General features: G+C 47.9%; 1 protein-coding gene and 1 long non-coding RNA gene across 7 annotated transcripts in view; one reads left to right on the top strand and one right to left on the bottom strand.

The window, feature by feature from the left end:
• The window catches only part of LOC126520926 (uncharacterized), a 122,325-nt gene extending 109,362 nt beyond the window's left edge, over positions 1 to 12,963 (bottom strand). For 3 of the 5 annotated variants that reach the window (XM_055065622.2, XM_055065625.2, XM_055065627.2), the window contains exon 1: positions 12,675 to 12,962. In XM_055065622.2, the coding sequence (XP_054921597.1) occupies positions 12,675 to 12,762 (88 nt within the window). In that variant the 5' untranslated portion in view covers positions 12,763 to 12,962. Of the gene's footprint in view, positions 1 to 12,674 lie in introns of all 5 variants that reach the window. The other 2 variants (XM_055065621.2, XM_055065623.2) reach the window with 1 other exon arrangement.
• The window catches only part of LOC129382145 (uncharacterized), a 36,621-nt gene that overhangs the window by 13,265 nt on the left and 2,734 nt on the right, over positions 1 to 20,622 (top strand). Inside the window, exons 1-3 of one of the 2 annotated variants that reach the window (XR_008610226.2) lie at positions 10,136 to 10,708; positions 19,560 to 19,696; positions 19,796 to 20,040. This is a non-coding gene — a long non-coding RNA (uncharacterized lncRNA). Of the gene's footprint in view, positions 1 to 10,135; positions 10,709 to 19,559; positions 19,697 to 19,795; positions 20,041 to 20,622 lie in introns of those variants that run through there. The other variant, XR_008610225.1, reaches the window with a different exon arrangement.

The raw sequence follows: 20,622 nt of genomic DNA, 5'->3' as shown, positions 1-20,622 counted from the left end.
ATTCCTCCGGGACAAGTGCGACGAATGGACAATAACACCAAAGCTGTAGCGTCTGATGCATAGACGCGAGAAGGCACGCACGTATATATATAGTGCAACTGACGGTGGTATGCTCCGGACCCCCGCCAATTGCACTTCGCTCCTCTCAGAGGCAGGACATGTGTCGAGTGAGCTCCTAAGCAAAACTTTTCCATGTGGTAAGCGCAGTCTAAATCATGTACCCGGCACTTCAGATACGTGCGACGCATTTCTGTCGCTAAATCGCCACTGTATGTGATGTTAGAAAGCCGTTGCTGCTTTAATTCTGAAGAAAGAGAATTGTGCGCACGTGCAGGCATTCTGCCTCGTTCACGTACGCTGCTAGGGTGTTTAGCAATTAAAGCCCATTCACTCAAGCGCTTGATTCACTTTACTTGTAACGACTGCATCAAAGAATACAAATCGACCTTCACCATGATCATTACTACTATTACCTTAAACCACTTCTCTTGTTACATATTTATTATTTTTAAACGAGACAACAGAAGGCGGGTTTTCGCCGTGCACTCTGGCAGAGCTACATGCGGCACCAAGGGGCGTCCGAAACTTCCCAAGTTTTCTCCCACTTGAAGCGCCTTAGCAAAACGCAAATATATACAGGTTGTCCCACACAGCTTGAGCCAAAGCTTTAAAAATGAAAGGCACTCCGGGGGCGAGTTGAACCGAATGCATAATGTTGGCACTGGCCTAGAGTTACTCAGGCTATTTTCTTTTATTTTCCTCTTAACTAACGAATTAGTTATGTTTAATTAATCAACTTTAATTATTAGCTGCAGACTCCAAGTGTGATACGCAAAGCTGCAGAGCACCTTGAGAAACCTCTCAATAAATTGTTTCCAATACGATGTATCTCACGCGGTCCTTTATTCCGCGTTCCAAAGAAAGCCCGCGAAATATGAGAAAATACCACGTGACGGGGCGCCTGCGCGCTGTTATTGTGCTGCTCTCAAGGGACACTATGGCACGACTGAAGGCAGCGCCACGCCTTCGGCCGGCCCGACAAGACGTTGGTTTCTGCGAAACGCAAGGCCTTTTCCTCCTCGCCTTCTGAGGCAAGGTCGTTCTGCCGCCAGGGAAGCCAAGGCCGGCCGACCACAGCGCCTCCGGTCGCAGAACGCGTTGGCCGAGCATTCGCCCTGACCGCCATCGAGGGCACTGCGAGCGCAGGCGGCGCAGAACGGTGCGATCGCAAGCGCGTGTTCGAACCTATACGCAAACTACAACAGGGCCCGATGTATACCAAGGGATACGAAGCTGCGCCCGTCGATACTTCCGCACCAAGCCCTTACATGTCTCTGGATCATCGCCTGTTGTCCTGCTGTATCGCTGTTTCATCATTCTGGCCCAGCACCTGCCGTCATAATTACGTGACCTTGTCATTAGACAGTGTTAAAATAGCGTTTGCAACCGAACGTGAACGCATTACGTACGTAAAGAAATAGCGTCGTCCTCACGTCGCATGCTCCGAGCGTTAGTGGGTTTCAGTGGTTTACGTGCGCCATGATAACGTACATTATTTTGCTAGATTAAAGGGACACTAAACGTTAATATTAAGTCAACTTGGACTGCTCAAATACCATCCCAGAAACCTCAAAACGCTTGTTTCGTGCCAAGAAGAGACTTATTTTAAGAGAAAATGCGTTCTGAAACGTCCGCGTAAAGAGAAGTTCAAATCGCCCGCCCTCCGATCGAGGAGTGGGGACGTCATGGTCTCATAGTGACGTTGCGCCGTCGGTGAGTATAACGGCGTCCGCAGACGGCGCTATGGCTTTCCTGCGCAAAACTCAAACGCGCGGCCAGAAACAGAGCCAAGACAGAGCCGACAGCAGTGCGAAAGTATGGTGGCTAGCGGAAGGAGAAGCGCGCGACGATACGCTGGTCCTTTCCTATGACGCCAACTTCGATGCTCGTCGCAATGGGCCCTGACAACGACACATTGGCTCGCGATGCTGGGCTCGACTTCAGCGATTTAAGCACTGATGAGCGCGACCTGCGGCTGAGGGCTCGCGCTGCCGGCGTCGTTGCGTACTACTACGACGGCGGCCTAGACACCGGCTCTCCGGAGTGATAAGTAACGTTGGATTCGCCGCTGCAACTGCCCTTGGCCAAGTTCCGCGGACCGTTCGGGCATCCCACGACATCACATGGACGTGGTATTCTCGCTGCTTGTTCCAAATGCAAGTTTCGCGAGCCAGCAGAAACAGCGCAGCACGACACAATAACGAAACAACTGAAACTCCAAAGCGCGCGCGGCGCTGAGTCGAGCGCGCAGAGTCGAGCGAAAACGAAACCTTTCGACCACCCATACTATTGAAGGCTAACGTCAAAATGTTATTTTTTCTTAGAATCGAATAGAATTAGACAAGTAGCATTTTCTTCCGTCTTATAATCTAATGAAATTATCTTTTTAATGCGAGTAGTTGATTATTAGTGACATAAATTATGATGAGCGCCTTCGTCATCGGGCTATAGTACCGGAATGTCGCTGGGGGGTCTCAAATCTTGTCATGCATTTACCTCAATTTTTCGGTTACTAAAGCTCTGTTCGCGATTATATTGACGCCTTAGCCGTTCTAGAACATTGCTCTAGCACTTTAACTTGACTTAATAGTAACCTTTAGTAGTCCCTTTAACGATCGTAATGTTTACGGACGCTAAGAAATAGCGTTGTCAAACATGGCGGCATCCATGGCTCCCGCTTCAGCGTGAATTCTCGTGACGGTTACGTTCTCACTCGCGTTGGTCAACAGTAACTATTGTAATGAGCTTTCTCTAAACTCACTTGAAAGGTTAGTTATGAGCGCATAGCGCGTCCATTTTCTGAGATCGTTCGGCGATTCTGGCGCCCGTAGGCTTAACGAGACGTGTCCGCATAGCAACAACAGGATGGTTGCTAATGGATCGTCTTAATAATTGTTGTCTCAAAACATGGCTCGTACCCATGAGGGGGATTGGCCACACTGGATAGATTGAAACCAACACTCAACAACATACCAAAAGGGTTAAAGGCGAACATTTAGAACGAATCATTTGGCAATTAACTGATAACAGCGATTTTGAGAGTACTTGTACATCAACTAAATAAATAAAAATTAAATTAAACTGAGAAGCTCAAGAAAAATAATAACAATAAAATTAAATGTCCCATGGTCGGTACCCTACACTCTAAAAAGTTTACGCCCTTTGGGGGTGTATATCTGCCACACAACAATAATCGTCATCTGCCTTGCTTGCTTTTCCTTTCTTGAAAACGCGGTGCCTGCTACTTTCCTGTCGGGAATGCTAAGTCATGCTGATAACGCGCGAGCCGTTCGTCACTGGGAAGCACCGGGCTCGCAGCGTTAAAGAAAGGAAATGCGGACAAGACAGATGACGTTTATTAATGCGTGGCAAGATACGACTCAAAGCGTGTAAACTTTTCTTAGAGTGTACACTCTAAAAACAGTTGCACCCTTTGGGGTGTATATTTGCCGCACAGCGAAGAACAAGTCCTAAGCACAAAAAAACGACGAAGAAGAAGGCTGAGTTGAACACTGTTGTTCATTGTATTTCCATCTTTTACGTATGAACCACAACAATGATTTCGGTTCCACGTGTGCAGTTGTTCCCCCTGTCTTCATTGACCCTGCACTTAACCATCAAATGCAGACTGACATGCAGATCGCGCGGTTGCATACATAGAACAGCAGGCAGGAATACGCCCGCTGATCCCGATTCGCTGCTAATGCCATGGCGCTAGCCGTTCAGGGGCCTAGCGTATATCCAAGAAATGGCTCCGGTTGCAGTGCGGATGCGCACAATCGAAACTCGGGGCTATGAACGCAGGGCAGATAGCGCCTGTAGTGACTCATGCTTGGTTATTTCTGAACCTTTCGTATAACTGATCAGAGTGTACGCGCTGTAAAGGTTGGGGTCGGGCATGAAATAGATGACAGCTGGCCCATGCCGTCGTCCAAATTATCCACGCTGAGGACGTTGTTGAAAGGAGAGACTTGTTCTCATCGAGAACGAGGAATATGGGATTTATTTACAGTATCTTCATGAGAACGTTACAGTTCATCAATCTAGCATGACTGAAAGAGGAATGCACACTCCGCAGCCTGCGCCACGGCTGCTTATAAACACTCTGTCCTCCCTAGATCCCTAGGTGAGGGAAAACGGCTGCTCAAGCGTCGACCAATTCGGAGCGTCCAAAGTCATCGTCGCCGACCCGCCTTTGAGGGGAAGGGTTTACACACTCACTTCTGCGCCGGTTTCACTGACCACACTGAGGTGAGCGAGTTCTCGCAGAAACGGGTCCTGCCCCAAGCAGACGCCTCTGTATCCCAGAGTTGACTCCGCAGACAGTGGCCGCCGCGTCTGTGCATTGACTGACGACTTCTAAGACCCGTGCGACGGCGCCGCAAAACACCTTCTTGCAGGAGTTCCACCGCTTCAAACAAACGGTGACGGCGAATCCCCTAACAATACTTGGTCCGCCGACCGCGCCTAGACATGGTGGCGCCGTTCGGTTGGGGACTGTCACTTCCCCGAAGATCGCCAGCCTCCGCAGGTCGAACGTAACAGGGCGCGAGAGCTCCCAGTATGGGACGGGGGACGCAACGCCTCCGTCACAGCAGACGGGCGTTTTTGCGTTCCGCCCCCAGCAGTGGAATTTCGTCGCCGCCGGCAGGAATCGAACTCGTCTGATTTCGTGCTCCGCAGAGAAGGAACGCCGCGTGGCGTAAGCATATGGGCGCCCCCGACCCTCCGGAAAGAACACATGTGTCCCGAAGGGAACAACTGGCCGACCGATGGCGTAGTTCCCCGCCACAGAGCGTGGACGAGAAGGTCAGCGAGAGGCGCCAGGTGACTCTCGGTGCGGCGCGAAGAGGGGAAGGAGGCGATCCGAGGACCACCGCAGCTAGAGCGGGCGTCACGCACGGCCGCTCGCGCCGGCGCAGCCGAGCGAATAAACAAGTGCCGCACACACGAGGCCTGCAGAAGACGGAGGAGGCAGTGGCGGTGCGGCCCGTGCGTCCGCCTCACCACCCGTTCTATAGCCAGCGTAATCGGATGTTTTATTTATTTCACAAGTACTGTCATCCATGCACTGGTCATTAGATGACGTGCGCTTCAAAGCGCACACTGCAGAAGTACAGATGCTACGAATAATTGCGTAATCCAACACAGGTACCGCGAACTAACCGTTTTTTTTTCCTGTAAAGAAAGTGTCCGCCAATTAATCGGACAACGGCATGCGCTGTAAATAATGCATCCCTTTCGGGTTATTGAACGGGACAATGACAATAACCAGACAACGAACACAGCTCTCAGCTGGTTTTAGAGAGGTGTAAAAGATAGGCTTCAGAACGATGTCTGGGTGAATGAATGAATTAATTAATTAGTTAATTACCCATAAAGTTAAAAGAAATTCTATAATGGGGTTCTAGGTAAAAGTTACTCGCTGACTGGCCCGGAAGCCCAATTAAGGCATGACAGCGGGCGCACACTTGAAGCGGAAAAAAAGGGAGAGATAAAAAAATAGAGGAATAGATATCGGTTTACAAACATGTATGTATAGAAATACGGGAGAGATAGTGCACTTGATTAAAAAGAAAACACGTAATCAGTATACACTGAGAAATATCCCAAAGATTGCTACGGTAGCAGTACTGATTTGTCACACATGTTTTGTGGTACAACAGGCTGCAAAAAAAAAACGTAACATGGGGCGCTATAACGTAAAACTATTCCAAACTTTTCTATTCCAATTCTGCTATCAGCCCTCCACGATTGGTCAAAAACTTTTTTCGACCACCCTTACTTCACCTGTCTATCACGCGACGTCACGAAAACCGCGATACCTCCCCATCTGATATGATGTGTACACACTGATTATGCATGATTTGACAGAAGAAAGAAAAACAGTTATTTCTGATTCGACCCCTTTTCGCCATTAGCCCTCGGCTATTGGTAAAAAGCTTTCGGGCTGCACCCACTTCACCTGCCTGTCACGCGACGTCACAAAACCGCAAGAACTCACCGCGTCAAAGTGACGTGTACGCGATAAAGATGCATTAATATGCCGAACTGAATTTTCTTCGGAATAGCCGCAGGCTGCCCCGTTCCGAAAGGAATAAAAGATGGCTGCCGCCGATCGCTCAGACGCTGGCTACTCGCACCTGCCGGAAAGCATGGGTGTATTTGCGTATAATAAAACTTCTTGCATGGCCGTGTAACGTTTTCGAGCACTTTCGGCACGTTTACCCCCTCATTCTGCCAACTCTTCTTTGCTGAGGCTCCGTTTTAGCGTCATTCTTGAGCTCCCGTTGCATGCCGCCGCGATTTTCGACCAGCCACCGCAAGCTAAGTAAGGGAAAGCCGACCAATCGTAGACGCCGCCACCGCCCTCTTCATTCGGTTATCGACTTTCAGTGCAGTGGCTCGGCCCCATCGAATCCCTCCCCACTTAAGCGTTCTCCTCGCCTCTTGTCAGCCAATTAGATACGACAAGCCGCTCAGTGTAGGCAATGTTATTCGTTTTTGAAGCAAACAAAAGTGACCTCCTATGAACGAGGAGAGCGTTTGATTGGTCTGTTCAGACAACCCTGCGGGTGACCGCCCGGTGCTTGCGTTGGTGGTTACGCAAATTTGACGTCGGGAGATTGGAACAGAAACATATTGGAATAGTTTTACGTTATAGGGCCCATGGATGCAGTAATCAGAGTAGAGCAAAAACTGGGCAAGCCTTCCCACGCACTGTGGGAACAGCGCATGCATAAACGCAACAAAAAAGAAAGCAGCTTCATATGACTGGAAGTAGTTTTGTAAGCCCAATTAGGACAGAAGTAAATCTATATTTTGTAAGGCAAGGTTTTTAAATGGATTCGGAGGCGAATGTCGAAACATTTGCTGACTGATTAGTTCTCGAATGCCAAGCTCTCCGTTGTTCAAGTCTTCTAGTGTCATAAGCTGCAACGAGTTTGTGTAGGCAAGCCATACTTCCGACCATTGCTTACCGCGTGTTTGAAATCCGTGCGACATGCCATTGCCACACGGCGTGGCACTGGCAAACAAATCTTGAAATCCAAAAACAGGGGCAAAGTTGGAGCGTCGTACAGCTTGTTATATCAAGCGTACTATTACTTTTCTGCAGGATAGAGGCACAGTGTGTATTAGTTTTATACGCCGTGTCCCAGACAAAACAGCAGTAATATAAGCGATTTAAATATAGGGCACTGTAAGTTAGAAATTCCATATGTGGGAGATATTAAAGGCAGTACACTACGCCCACGACTTGGGGCAGTTTTCCAGCGAGGAAGTCATAAATGGGTTCATCAAGAAAGACGCCTAACGTGTTTATTGTTTTCATAATTTATATTTTTGAAACCCCAATCTAATCCTAATCCAAAGCCTAATCTCATTCATACAAATGACTTAGGACCGCTTAAATTGTTCGTACCGCAGCTGTGGCTGAGTGTACAGGACGCCAGCCGCGGCTACGGTAGGTGCCAAGTTCGAAACCCACCGCACGCACCCACCGCGAAAATAAAAAAAAAATGGCGCTCCCGAAGTCGGTATTTGTAGGGGTGTGTCGCCTGGTGGAGTGCACTGTACCGCCGAATGTCCTGTGGGACACGTAGTTTAGAAATTGTTCGTATAATCGGGCTTTCGTACAAGGCTTTCCTGTAACAAGCGAAAGCCACAGTACTAAAGTGAAAGTAAGGCGTTCGTTCTCGTTTGTGGTGATTACTATAGGCTGGCTTATGGCTTTCGGGGCCGTTCTTCTCTCATTATTGTCGAGGAGACATTTCTGACACGATGGAAGCAGCGCGAAAATTCGAGAAAGAAAATGATGAGGATCCACGCACTGTGGGAAACAACGTAAGCGAAGCATACTGTGCTGTTTGCTTTGACTGACGATAATTAGCAGTGATGCTGACGGCGAATGTTTCGTGTCTTCAGCATTTATTGCAGCAAGGAAGAGGCGAGTTGGTAATAAATGTTACCTTGCAAGCACCACTACTGTTTGTCTTCATAGTACCAGAGTAGGACTTTGGTAGTATACAGAACACACAGCGAGACGTGTTTGCTTGAGGCGTTGTCGTGCGCCAAAGTTCATAACGTCCGATTAGGTTAGTATTAACAATTAAATTATGGGGTTTTACGTGCCAAAACCACTTTCTGATTATGAGGCACGCCGTAGCGGGGGACTCCGGAAATTTTGACCACCTGGGGTTCTTTAACGTGCACATAAATCTAGGTACACGGGTGTTTTCGCCCCCATCGAAATGCGGCCGCCGTGGCCGGGATTCGATCCCGCGACCTCGTGCTCAGCAGCCTAACACCATAGCCACTGAGCAACCACGGCGGGTTAGGTTAGTATTGTCATTGCCTCACACGGTCCATGCATCGTGGCAAAAGTGTTCAAATTTACTTGAATTATGGGACTGTACGTGCCAAAACCCCAATCGGATAATCAGGCGCGCCGTAGTGGCAGACTACGGATTAATTCTGACCCCCTGGGGCTCTTTAACGAGCACTTAAACCGAAGTGCACGTGCGTTCTTGTATGTCGCCCCTGTCAAAACGTGGCTGCCGCGGTCGGGATCGAACCCGCGACCTCGAGCAATGCCTTAGCCGCAAAAATACCACGGCGGGCACAGAAGTGTTCAATTGAAGTGCGACGCCAAGACGCTACGGCACTTTGCGGCTTTGAGTCCGCACGCCGTGCGTCAGTTGCCCGCTTGGCAAATTTGCATGGTGTTTATTTTTAAGAAACAGCAGAAACGTTACGTACCGTACCTTGAACTTAAATTTATCCAGTTTACGAAACCAAATACCCGCAAAGAAACGCTTACGCCCTGAGCGTCGTAGATTCTCAGGGCAGAGAGCTAGCGTCTGCCACAGTCCGGGCACAAAACTCCGAGACTGCATAAGAGACGGCGATCGCCCTAGCAACTACCACGTGCATGGACGCAGCTCTCATCTTCTCCGATTCTCAAGCAGCCGTCAGGAACTACGCTAAGGGTCGCGTGTCGACAGAAGCACTGAAGATCTTGAAGCACCGCAGTACGCCGGTCCCCTACACCTGCGTGACATGGGTTCCTGGGCACGAGGGGCTGGAGGGGAACGAAGCGGCACATGCCGCGGCCCGAGGCCACACCTGCCGGGCCAACCCTTCCTACTCTCGAGACGCCCGGTCTGCGTCAGCGGAGGCAGAGACCGTACCCACCACGTACTCAGGGATCCTTCAACATCACAGGCTGGAACGCAGGGTGTACCCACAACCTCACCCAAAGCTCAACAAAGAACAAAGCACTACACTCAGAAGACTGCAAAGTAATACTTACATCCACGGAATCATCATGCATAGACTGTACCCAAGGCTACAAGGATACCACTGCCCAATGTGCGGCGTACCGGACACCTTAGCGCACCTGATCATCGAATGTCCATGGCATCTAGACAAAGACGCATTGCCTTCACCGAGAGACTGTTACAACGCCAGACAAAGCGAAGACCTCATAGAAACGTGGGAGGCCAAGCTCGTCTCCGAGGACCTGGCACAACAACGACGCCTCGTCGCCAGGGCCAAGGAGGCAGCGAAGGCCAGAGGGTTCCTGGAATGAGGAGGCCTCCCACCGAGAGTAGAACCGGGGCTTACTCCGGAATACTGTTTCCAAAATAAAAGTTTATTCCTCCTCCTATCCGCAACCACTGCCGTGTCTAAAACTATAGTAGTAGCTAAGGTGCCTCGCACGCGCGCGCATCGAAGCACCCAAGTATCGTTTCCTCGCCTTCTCTCTTTCCCGCCCTCCCCCGATGTATGCGAGTTGCGAGCGAAGAGTGCCAAGGGTTTCGCGTCGGTTCTACCCATTTTCTGCCTGCTCTCCCGCCTCCTCTCTACCATTCTATATACCTTCCCTGCAATTTTTGCAATGCTTTTGCGGGAGGTCACGGATAACTACAGCCGTCAATAGGGTATTGCGGCGACTTCCACGGAGCTCCAGAGGGCATTGTGCACATTCGGCGCGGTGCAGAGGTCCACACGCGTTCCAGAGCATGCGTCGTGTTCTCTTTCGAGAGCGCAGCCATCACGGAACGTATTTCCTACTTACAGCATGCGCCCCATTCTGTGAGAGAGAGCGGCGCAAAAATTCGCATCATCCGACGCAGCTCGGGTGAGCGTTCACGTAATCCCGAAACATACCGCATTGTACCCGGTGTATTCTGACCTGGACTTTCCCAAAATCTGTATCACACCGATATTGGGTTCAAACGTGATGCTATTTAGAGATTCGATTTCATCATAAGAAAGCTGAGCGTCTTAACTGTGGTTGATGCCGTGTATGCAATTTAAATACATATATCGACAACTTAGTGGTTTTTTTTTTTTCTTCTCTCAGGAGGAAAAAAATTTCAACTATTTAAACTGCTCCCAAAACAATCATGCGCATCATTTTGATTCAATGTGAAATGAGAACTGCCTAAACAAAAAATTTCAGCCCAGTACAGAAACTAGACGTAAACCACGATGTGCAATCCCTTTCAGGTCTCATGAAGCACTCCTATGGGCTTCCTGGGCCTCAGTTGCCCTTGAACCAGAATATGACTTACGATTAGAAGTCTCTTATGTTAAGCAGTGTGTTGCCTTCAAGACATGCTCATTCGTTCAGCCAGAAATGGTAAGATTTTTTTTTTCAATTATAGCTTCATTAAATTTATGCACGGGAGCCAAAAATGCAGAGCGTTTCCAACACGCGCACTTGCATACAGGTCAGAGGTTAGTAGATTCGCCGCAAAAAGAGAAGTACGTGCTGAATGAATTTATTTATTTTATTTATTCATTCATAATACCCTCAAACGCGAAAGAGTTGTAGAGGGAAGTGGGTTACAAAGGAACGGTAAGTTATACAACAGGAAACGGTAATGCAGAAACCATTAGAGGAGAATACACAAGAAATACCAACGACAAAACAAAAACCGCGTGATACAAACAAAATGACTCGCTATATGGCACAGCTAAGTACAGTGAAACACTGCAAATAAAGATTGTCTGAACAAAGCATTATTCGTGATAGAAACAGGATTGGCGGGAAGGCAGTTCCATAATTTCTACACGGCTGTAGCGAAAGAGCAGCAAAAACGCTTAGTCGCCGCTTCAACTCAAGCACCAACGCAACTGCATTACTGCATTAAACAAAAACACAAATGTCACCATTATAGAAGCGTGTCAAACTTTCTACGCAGTACACATTCGGCACAGGCACAGGTGTGATCCAGTGAACATACTCCCATAACCACGAATGCTTTCGTGGTGTCATAGATGTGTCGCGAGCTAATAACCTTTTGCTACATGCACTTCCTGCTTCTCCTTATGTATTCAAACAACGCTCCCACAATGAAATGTAAACGATTGGACTGCGCTCCACACAACCTCTCCCTAAGCATATCCCAACGACAGCCGCATCGGAAAATTATGACGCAAACGGCGATGCCTGTGCGCGCTCAGTCTTGTGCTTCTATTTTCCGCGCCGCACAAGACGAGTGCTGTAAGAAAGGACTCATTAGCATACGTGCCAAGCTGCGTGAACACGCTTTTAATCGCGGGTATCCTTGCGCAACCAAGATTCCAGCCGGCCAGCTCGCTTACTTCCTTATTGCTTGCATCAGTTTATGTCCATAGCCGGTCAGCACGGAACGTCCCACTCGGGAATTGCTCTCGAAAATAAGCACAGCCGACGAGCGGCCGCGTGCCAAGAATAGCGCTGCTAGAAAAGCGTGGATTTCCACCTGGACGGCGAGTGGGAAATACGGCGCTTGCAGGCAATGCACGACCACCACGATCGCCGCGTGGTACCGCACCTGTTCTCCCGTGTCTGCTTCACAGCAAGATAGGCTTGGGAGAATTGTTTCCTCGAAGGATTGATGGATCGGCTGTCACCAGCAAGATCCTGTGCCTGTGGCCTCAACTAGTACGCGTGAACGGAAGTGTCGTTCTGTAAGAAACAGCAAAGAGAGGAAAAAGAAGGATACTTCACCAGCCTCTCCCTTGTTGCCGCATCCCAGAGACCGAGACTGTCGAGACAAGCGCGATAAGTTGGCTTCTCAAGCCGCGTGCAGCGGGACAGCCAGCACCTTCGTTCACGAATAGAGCGTCTGTTCGCGCGGCGATGATCAATATTCAACGAAACCGTACGCTTCTCTGCTTTCTCGATACAACCAGTACAACTCTCTTCTTGGGTTCATTCTCACTGTTGCCACATGAACGACGCGCGTGTGCGACTCCTGAGACCAGTGAATAGAGCGTCTCCGAGAGTTTACTGACATTGGCCGTCGGGGCGCACTGCAAGGCTTGCCATCAGTGTCGACGCATATGCGAAGCGCGCCTGTCACTGCGCGAGGTCTGAAAACCCGACAGGAATAAACGTAATTAAACACGACCGAGCATGCATCGAAGTTGCTCTCTCAAGTGGTTGTGCTGCTGTCACGCAGCCGACAAGGAGCTAGAACGGTTCGATTCGCTTCTTCGCAGCGTATTATATCGCACGCAAACCCAAAACACAACGAAGGGCATGCAGTGCCAGTGCGCCTATGATATCAAATACTCGAGCTGAAAGGAAGTTTTTGACAGGATGTTTGCAAACGAACCTTTTTCGACGCGTCCCTCCGGAACAACAGATTGCTCTTCGCTAGGTTGGGCATCGGCCATGCTTCGCACGGTGCATTCCATTGTCATGCGGGTAACCACACAGTCAGACACACACGGGCAAGGTGGACATGGCACCGCGAAAACACAAAGTATCGACTCCTCACGCCGGCGGTCACTACAAACACCGTCCTGCTACTACTGCCATTACTACAGCAACATCACAACGCGCGCTTTCTCTTACTGCTTCTGCATCTCCTCCACCGTTTGGAGTGGGAGGAGCCGTCTGCCTCGCATACTCTCGCACCCATATTTGATGTTTGATTTCCACGGCTGTAGCAACGTGAATCAGATATTTTTGAAACCCTTTTGAAACCATTAGTCGAGTTTTTATGTTCGTTTGCTTTTTTTTAAGGGCAGAGTACACGTTGTTTTGAGGGCAATTTTGTTTCATTTGTGTACTGCAGCGCCACCGGCGACGCTACAATGGTGTACAGAATAGGGCAGTGCATCGTTCAGCCGCGAAAGCGTGCCTCTTTTTGCGATGAAGGCCGAGGGTGCTGAAGCACGCCGGTCTACTGCAACGCCACCTGCCGCTACAGCTTGGAGTCATTGCTGGCAAGAGGAAAAATAATGGTGCAACACAGGGCCTCCGGGATTTGCAGTTATGGTTGTCGCGGAGGTCGTGCATGTACGTACGGAGCTCGCTGATTGCTTGCTGTGGTTTTTCCTGCCACATTCGCACATTCTTTATGTGCACGGGAAGCGCTGGATTTGTAAACGTGTTTGTTTGTTTTTTTGTTTGTTTGTTTGTTTGTTTGTTTGTTTGTTTGTTTGTTTGTTTGTTTGTTTGTTTGTTTGTTTGTTTGTTTGTTTGTTTGTTTTCTTCAGTGAACCCTGGGGACCGCATTTCTGGCTGATGCAACATGAAAGGAATCCCACGCAACCTACCAGGCACAGTGCAGGTGCTCCTTCCGGAATTCTTATCGTCATATGTTTCGAAATATTAAAAACATATGCGTGCTTACCGAATTGAATGAGTTGACGAGTGTTTGTTTGTCTTCTGCAGCCAAAACGTTGAGCAGACGATCAGGAACACTGCATGATCTGTGGTTGGAAACGTGCAAGCTTAGACACCGTTATTGATGTATCCGAACAGTTTGTAGTGTTTATTTTTTGTGAATTATATAAATTTCAATAGAGCGTTTTAGTTCATAAATGCAGAAGGTTTTGCACGTTTATATTTCGCGCGCTAGGCACGCCGGTTGATCACAGCGCGCAGCTGGTGGCGTCATCGCAGAAGCGTCCCCGATTCTCCCGGTTTTGCTGTACCGACGAGACACTGTCCCATTTCAGTACACCATAGCACTACTACAACGATGCGCATTACGAACTCACACTCATACATGCTCATATGCACTCACGCTTCTTTCACGCCCACGCATATTCACCGACACTCACCTGCAGTACTCACCGACAACTACATCACACTCGCCAACGGTCATTCCTGTTCATATTCACGTTCTCTTGCAGCCTTCGCCTCTCGTGCTCTATCTCAAACCCGTGAAGTCAATGTGGAGCGAGTATGCCGATCTACGCATGGACTGGCAAGCAAGCGTGTTACGCTGGTTATCACCGAATGCCTACAAACAACTTCCTGATGCTTCAAGATGAAGGAGGAAAAGCGCAAGAGCCAGGGCATAACACATGCGTCATTTTGCGCTGTTTATTCATTTTATGGTAGCTCTTACGTTGCGACGGCGGATGTGAAGTGATACCAGTTATGTGGCATGACATTTTACGCATTTGCGTAAGCTGCGACAGACAGTTACAGTGCTGTATTATCGAGTTATAGAACCGTATCTGATGAGCCAACTACGCCCCATCGACTGCGAGTTTACGGACCACAATAGGATCTGCGGGAAAACAAAATCCGTTCGCAGGCAGTTATTCTCAAACAGCATGAAACTCGGAAGTATCGACTTATGAAAGCAAACACCGTATTAAAGGGACACTAAAGCGAAACAATAAATCAGTTTAGAATAATGAAGCATTGTTTGAGAACCCTGCAGGCAGTCATTTAAAAAAATATAGTTTGATAATTAGATGAGAAAATGATGGTGCAAGTATCAGTATTTGAATTTCGCGCCGAAACCCCAGCGCCGGTGCGTCAGCGTGACGTCAGGGATTCCAAAGTATGTTTTCGCATTTGGGCCGTGTTGGCTGAGTAAAAGTTCCCGAAACTTGCCATGCTTAATATTTGGTTCCTTCAGAACACAATGTAGTCAATCTGTACCGCTATATATAATTAGTAGGCCCTAGAAGATGGCATCAAAATCCACGACGTCACAGCCCCCAGGTGCGGGAACTTAAGTAGGCGTCGCCACCCGTATTTCGTTCTTGCGCTTTTTCTGTCTTACCAAACGTCTTATCGTTATAAGAGTGGTGTTTTTGGTGCTGTAGAAAGGTAATCTACTGGTATGTATATATATATATATATATATATATATATATATATATATATATATATATATATATATATATATATAATTGAAGGAAAGTTCTGTAGGCCCGGTGCATAGGCAGTTGAAGAAACGAATGAGCACACTTACGAAAATTGCATTTTTAATGTTTTAACGTTTCGGCCGTTGCACGGCCTTCGTCTGAATAAACACAGATACTAGTGCGCACCCGCTTTTATGGGCATGCGCACATGGCCATAATCAGCAGTACATGCGCGTGTACACTTGCAAATAATAATATAGAAAGTGCAGCAGTAAGTATAACTTAAGCACGATAAATGATGTCTGTGAAATATCATTATGGTATCAGGATGCTTGTGCATGAAGTTTCAGAATGATATCAATTGCGACATGGAAAAACTAGGAACAAATTGATTTAACATGGTTTGTCAATTCTGTACAAGAACATATACTTCAAGATATGGCAGAACGGCACGACACTTTTCCTACGCTCTCGTTGATACCGGATGACACAGTTAAATTTATGAATGAGAAAGGCTTCTCGTACTTCTCGATCATGGTGCGATTTGAAACCTGATTGTATTAATGTTATTTTGATGTTGTCAAACGTATGGCCTGGCAGTCGAACATGTTTAGATAATGGAAGGTGCGGTAAGCTGTTAACGTGTACTTTGTGGTCGTTGAATCTGATACGAAAAGATGTTTCGATCTGACCGATATACTGCATAGGACATACTGAACATTCAAGCAGATAGATGATGTTAGTACTGTCACAAGTAGATTCGCCGTTGATTTTAAGAGAAAAATTGGATGCTGTGCTTCTAGCAGTCTTGATGTGGTCATATGTGTACAAACTTTACAACGGGGCTTATTGCAGGGATGACAACCAGCAGGAGCAATCGCTTTAGTCTTGGAAGATGTTACTAGGTCACGCAGATTCCTAGATAGACCACTCTTGGCGATTCCGTGAAAATGTTTTTAAGACGGTCGCTATGTGTCAGTAAGTTATAATGCTTCTTGAGAATGTGCGACACGTTAGGAATAGATGCAGAGTGCGTTAGGATAAGGTTAGTTCGTGAAATTGGCGCCGATCGCTTGTCCGTGCAGACCAGTTCTTTCCGGTCGAGCCAGGTTTAAGGGCATCGTCAATTATTTGTGAAGGGTATTTCTGTACGGTTAGTGCGTTACGAAGCTGGTTACAGTTGCGAGTGGAATCACTGTCGTCCGAACAAACTCTTTTGAACGGGATAGCTTGGCTGTATGGTATGCTCGTTTTGCAATGTTTGACATGGCTGCTTTTGAAATACAGATATCGCTGTCGGTCAGTTGGGCTTTCTGTTAAGATTTGTCGTTCAGTTACCATTGCACAGATATACCGAGACGTCAAGGAAGTTTATGCTGATTGATGAATAGGAATGGGAAAAGGAAAATGACGGTGCGGCGTTGTTAAGGTCAGTAATGAAGGAAAGTAATGCAGCTTCACCAGGTGCCATATATATATATATATATATATATATATATATATATATATATATATATATATATATATATATATATATATATATATCATCAGCCTGTTTTATGTCCACTGCAGGATGAAGGCCTCTTCCTGCGATCTCCAATTACCCCTGTCCTGCGCTAACCGATTCCGACTAGCGCCCGCGAATTTCCTCATTTCATCGCTCCACCTAGTCTTCTGCTGTCCTCCACTGCGTTTCCCTTCTCTCGGTACCCATTCTGTAACATTGGTCTAACGGTTATCTAACCGGCGCGTTACATAAACTGCCCAGCTCCATTTTTTTCTCTTGATGTCAATTAGAATATCGTCTACACCCGTTTGTTCTCTAATCCAAACCGCTCATTTTCTGTCTCAACGTTATGCCTAAGATTCTTCGTTCCATCGCTCTTTGCGCGGTCCTTAACTTGTTCTCAAGCTTATTTGTCAGTCTCCAAGTCTCTGCCCCATATGCCAGCACTGGTAAAATGCACTGATTGTTCGCCTTCCTTTTCAATCATAATGGTAAGCTTCCAGTCAGGAGCTGACAATGTCTGCCGTGTGCGATCCACCCCATTTTTATTCTTCTATGAATTTCCTTCTCATGGTTAGGGTTCCCTGTGATTAGTTGACCTAGGTAAACGTACTCCTGCACAGACTTTAGAGGCTGACAGGCGATCCTGAACTGTTTCCTTGCCCGGCTATTCATCATTATCTTAGTCTTCTGCATATTAATCTTCAATCCCACTCTTACACTCCCTCTGTTAAGGTCCTCAATCATTTGTTGTAACTCGTTTGCATTATTGCTGAATAGAACAATGTCATCGGCAAACCGAAGGTTGCTGAGGTATTCGCCGTCGATCCTTACTCCTAAGCCTTCCTGGTTTAATAGCTTGAATACTTCTTCCAAGCACGTAGTGAATATATTGGAGGGATAGTGTCTCCCTGTCTGACCCCTTTCTTTATAGGCATCTTCCTGCTTTTCTTGTGTAGAATTAAGGTAGTGTGGAAACTCTGTAGATATTTTCCAAGGTATTTACGTAAGCGGTCTGTACTCCTTGATTACCGTAAAATGAGGTTACTTTGTGACTGCAGGGGTTACCTTGTGACTAGCACTCGGTTTTTTATATTTTAAATCTCGCGCCACGACCAGGCGCCGCCGAAAAGCTACGAGCCACTCAACAAACTCGCCTAGGGTGCCTCGATGCGCGCGGGGGCGCGCGCATCGAGGCACCCTAAACTCGCCTGACATGCCGTGCCACCTAGCGGCAGCCGGCCGAAGTTCCCGCGCTCCGGAGCGGTAGAGCCCATGAGCAGAACCACTCTAGGCGGTGCTCTAGACGCCGACAGGTCGAATGGTGTTTTAGCGCGCATTGTTGAAGCACCGTAAACTTTGCGTCTCGACCCGTCCGCACGAGAAAAACAGCGAAAACAGGTATGTATAGTGCTCACGGAATGAAATAGGACACGGAGCATTTAGTAGAACCCTAGATATGTGCAAAGTACGCGAGAGCACCATGTCATGTCGCTAGGAATTTGGTCACCAAAGGTGAAGAGGACTCCGATGTAAGTGTACGCGCCACAATTACGTCGATGTGACACGAACTGCAGCCGGTTGAAACGAAAGTATGCGCATTACTTAGCCCTAAATTGACGCGTTTCATTCCGTGAGCACTGTACTTCTGATTGTGAATATGTAGGCTAAAATAAACTGTAATATAAATTTAGTCAAGTCATGTTTGAAATGTTGATGGTTCGCGGGGTAACTTTGTGACACGCCAACTGTCACAATGTTACCCCACTCTGTTTTAAGGCGACAGCGTTAAGGAGCTCGTGTCGCAGAAAAGCCGGTGTCGTCGGCATCGGCCGTGAGCGAAAAATCCTGGAAGGCAATTCATAAATAAAAACAACTTGCAAGATGGGCTAGGTGGGAATCGAACCAGGGTCTCGGAGTGTGAGACGGAGACGCTACCACTCAGCCATGAGTTCGATGGTTCAAAGCGCGACAAAAGCGCCTCTAGTGAATGCGGTGTTGCCTTAGAAACGTGCCGTACAAAGTTATACTGTGGTGTATATCGGTAATTACGAGCATGTAAATTACAGAAGTCGCAGTTAAACGAGTAGCGAAATACATTTCCGCTACAGTTCTTCTGCGCTTGGCGCACACGCAGAGCCATCTTGCGGCAAACACAGAAGACCCCCTCCTCGTAATGTACGGCGCTGCCCCGACAGTTGGCGCGCCACTCGCCCGCTTCTCCCCTTCGTCTCGTTTAAGCGCATCAATTGGGGCCGTGCAGGGAACGGTGCGAGGATGCCCCAATGCCCTTTCGTTTAATAAGTTTTCTCGCTCTCTCCCCTTCCAACTTCCAGCGTGCGTCACTCGAAACCTCGTGTTTAGGCGACGCGGCTCCCCTTTCCGCTCACAGCGCGATTCCTAGGTGCAGCGTCCGATGCGGAACGCCTCTTAATTGCGTGATCGCTGCGCCGTAGCGCGTCTGATGGGAAAGCGTCCCCTGCGATGTGTGCCGTGCTGCTGGCGAGGAGTCATGCGTCTGCGTGGTGCTCCCAAGCGAGATAGAGGACGATCCCACCGAGGCGTCAGCCCCATGATCGCGTCCGCCTTCATGGTGCGTCGCGGCCCGGCTCTCCGTGCCGATCACGACGTTTGGCTAGCGTAGATCGTTTCTCCCTCCGAGACACCTAGTTCTTTGGTTCGTTCCGCTTGCTCAGGTGCACGTTTCGTTGCCGCGCCGAACGCTGCGTTGCTCGGCGCTCACCGCGTGATAGGTGAATGAGTGGGCGGTGCGAACGGCGTGCGATAATGCTATCGCGTTCTACTCTTGAAGGCCAAGCTTAAGCGTCCTTCAATATTTTAATTTAAATTATATGTTGTTTTGTTGATTTTGCAGCGTTTAAGAGAGCTGAGGAATTATAAAAGGAAGCTTGGTGCACGGCCGTACCAAAATTATACCCAAGATACGTTGAATAATGCCGTTCAGTTGGTCCTTTCAAAGAAATTGTCATTGAGGGCAGCACTGAAAGATTAGTGAGTACTATTAAAACATCTTTCTTTTTCTTGTTTTTAGGTCCTTACCTACGCATTACCGTTATCTATGTCATATGTGTTGTCTGTTTTTCCTCTTAGGTGCAATATTCATCGGAACACCTTCTGGTTGAAGGTCAAACAGGCTCGGGGTTTAGTCGATCGACCGGCTCAAAAAGTTGGTCGTCAACCTGTTTTTACCGAAAAGGAGGAGCAGAGGTTGATTGATCATGCAATCGCAATGTCTTCATTTGGCTTCCCAATGACAAAGTTTGACTTGCGTTGTGTGGTGAAGGCGTACCTCGACCGAACGGGAATGTCTGCTTTCAAAGACGGCAACTTTCCCGGTAAGGAGTGGGCAAACTCTTTCATGAAACGTCACAAAGATATCCTCTCTGAACGCGTGTCAAAAAACATCCCATATGCAAGGGCTTGAATGGGTGCAGAAGTGATTGACACGTTTTTTGACCATCTTGAGAAAGAGCTAGATGGTATTCGGGACGAAAACATTTGGAACTACGACGAAACAAATAAATGTACAGGATGATCCAGGGAGCCAAAAAGTGATAACTAGAAAAGGAGCCAAGTATCCAGAAAAAATTCAGAACGCATCAAAAGTCTATACTTTGGTTATAGTTTGTGGAAGTGCTGCGGGAGAGTTGGCTCCGCTTTAGATCAATTACAAAGCAAGAAAGCTTTGGTCGACATGGACAGAAAATGGACCAAAGGGGGCCCGGTATAATCGAACGAAATCTGGTTGGTTCGATCACCAAATTTTCGAAGACTGGTTCATGTCACTTATGCTCCCCATATTGAAAAAGCAAGATGGTTCAAAAGCTCTCCTCGGGGACAATTTGAGTTCCCACATTAGCCTCGAAGTGCTTCGTCTGTGCGAAGAAAATAATGTAAAGTTCATCGCACTCCCACCG

The sequence above is a fragment of the Dermacentor andersoni genome, chromosome 3 (assembly GCF_023375885.2).
Source record: "Dermacentor andersoni chromosome 3, qqDerAnde1_hic_scaffold, whole genome shotgun sequence".
NCBI lineage: Eukaryota > Metazoa > Arthropoda > Arachnida > Ixodida > Ixodidae > Dermacentor > Dermacentor andersoni.
Note: the sequence above shows the minus strand (reverse complement) of the source record. Positions and strands in the feature narration are given on the sequence as shown.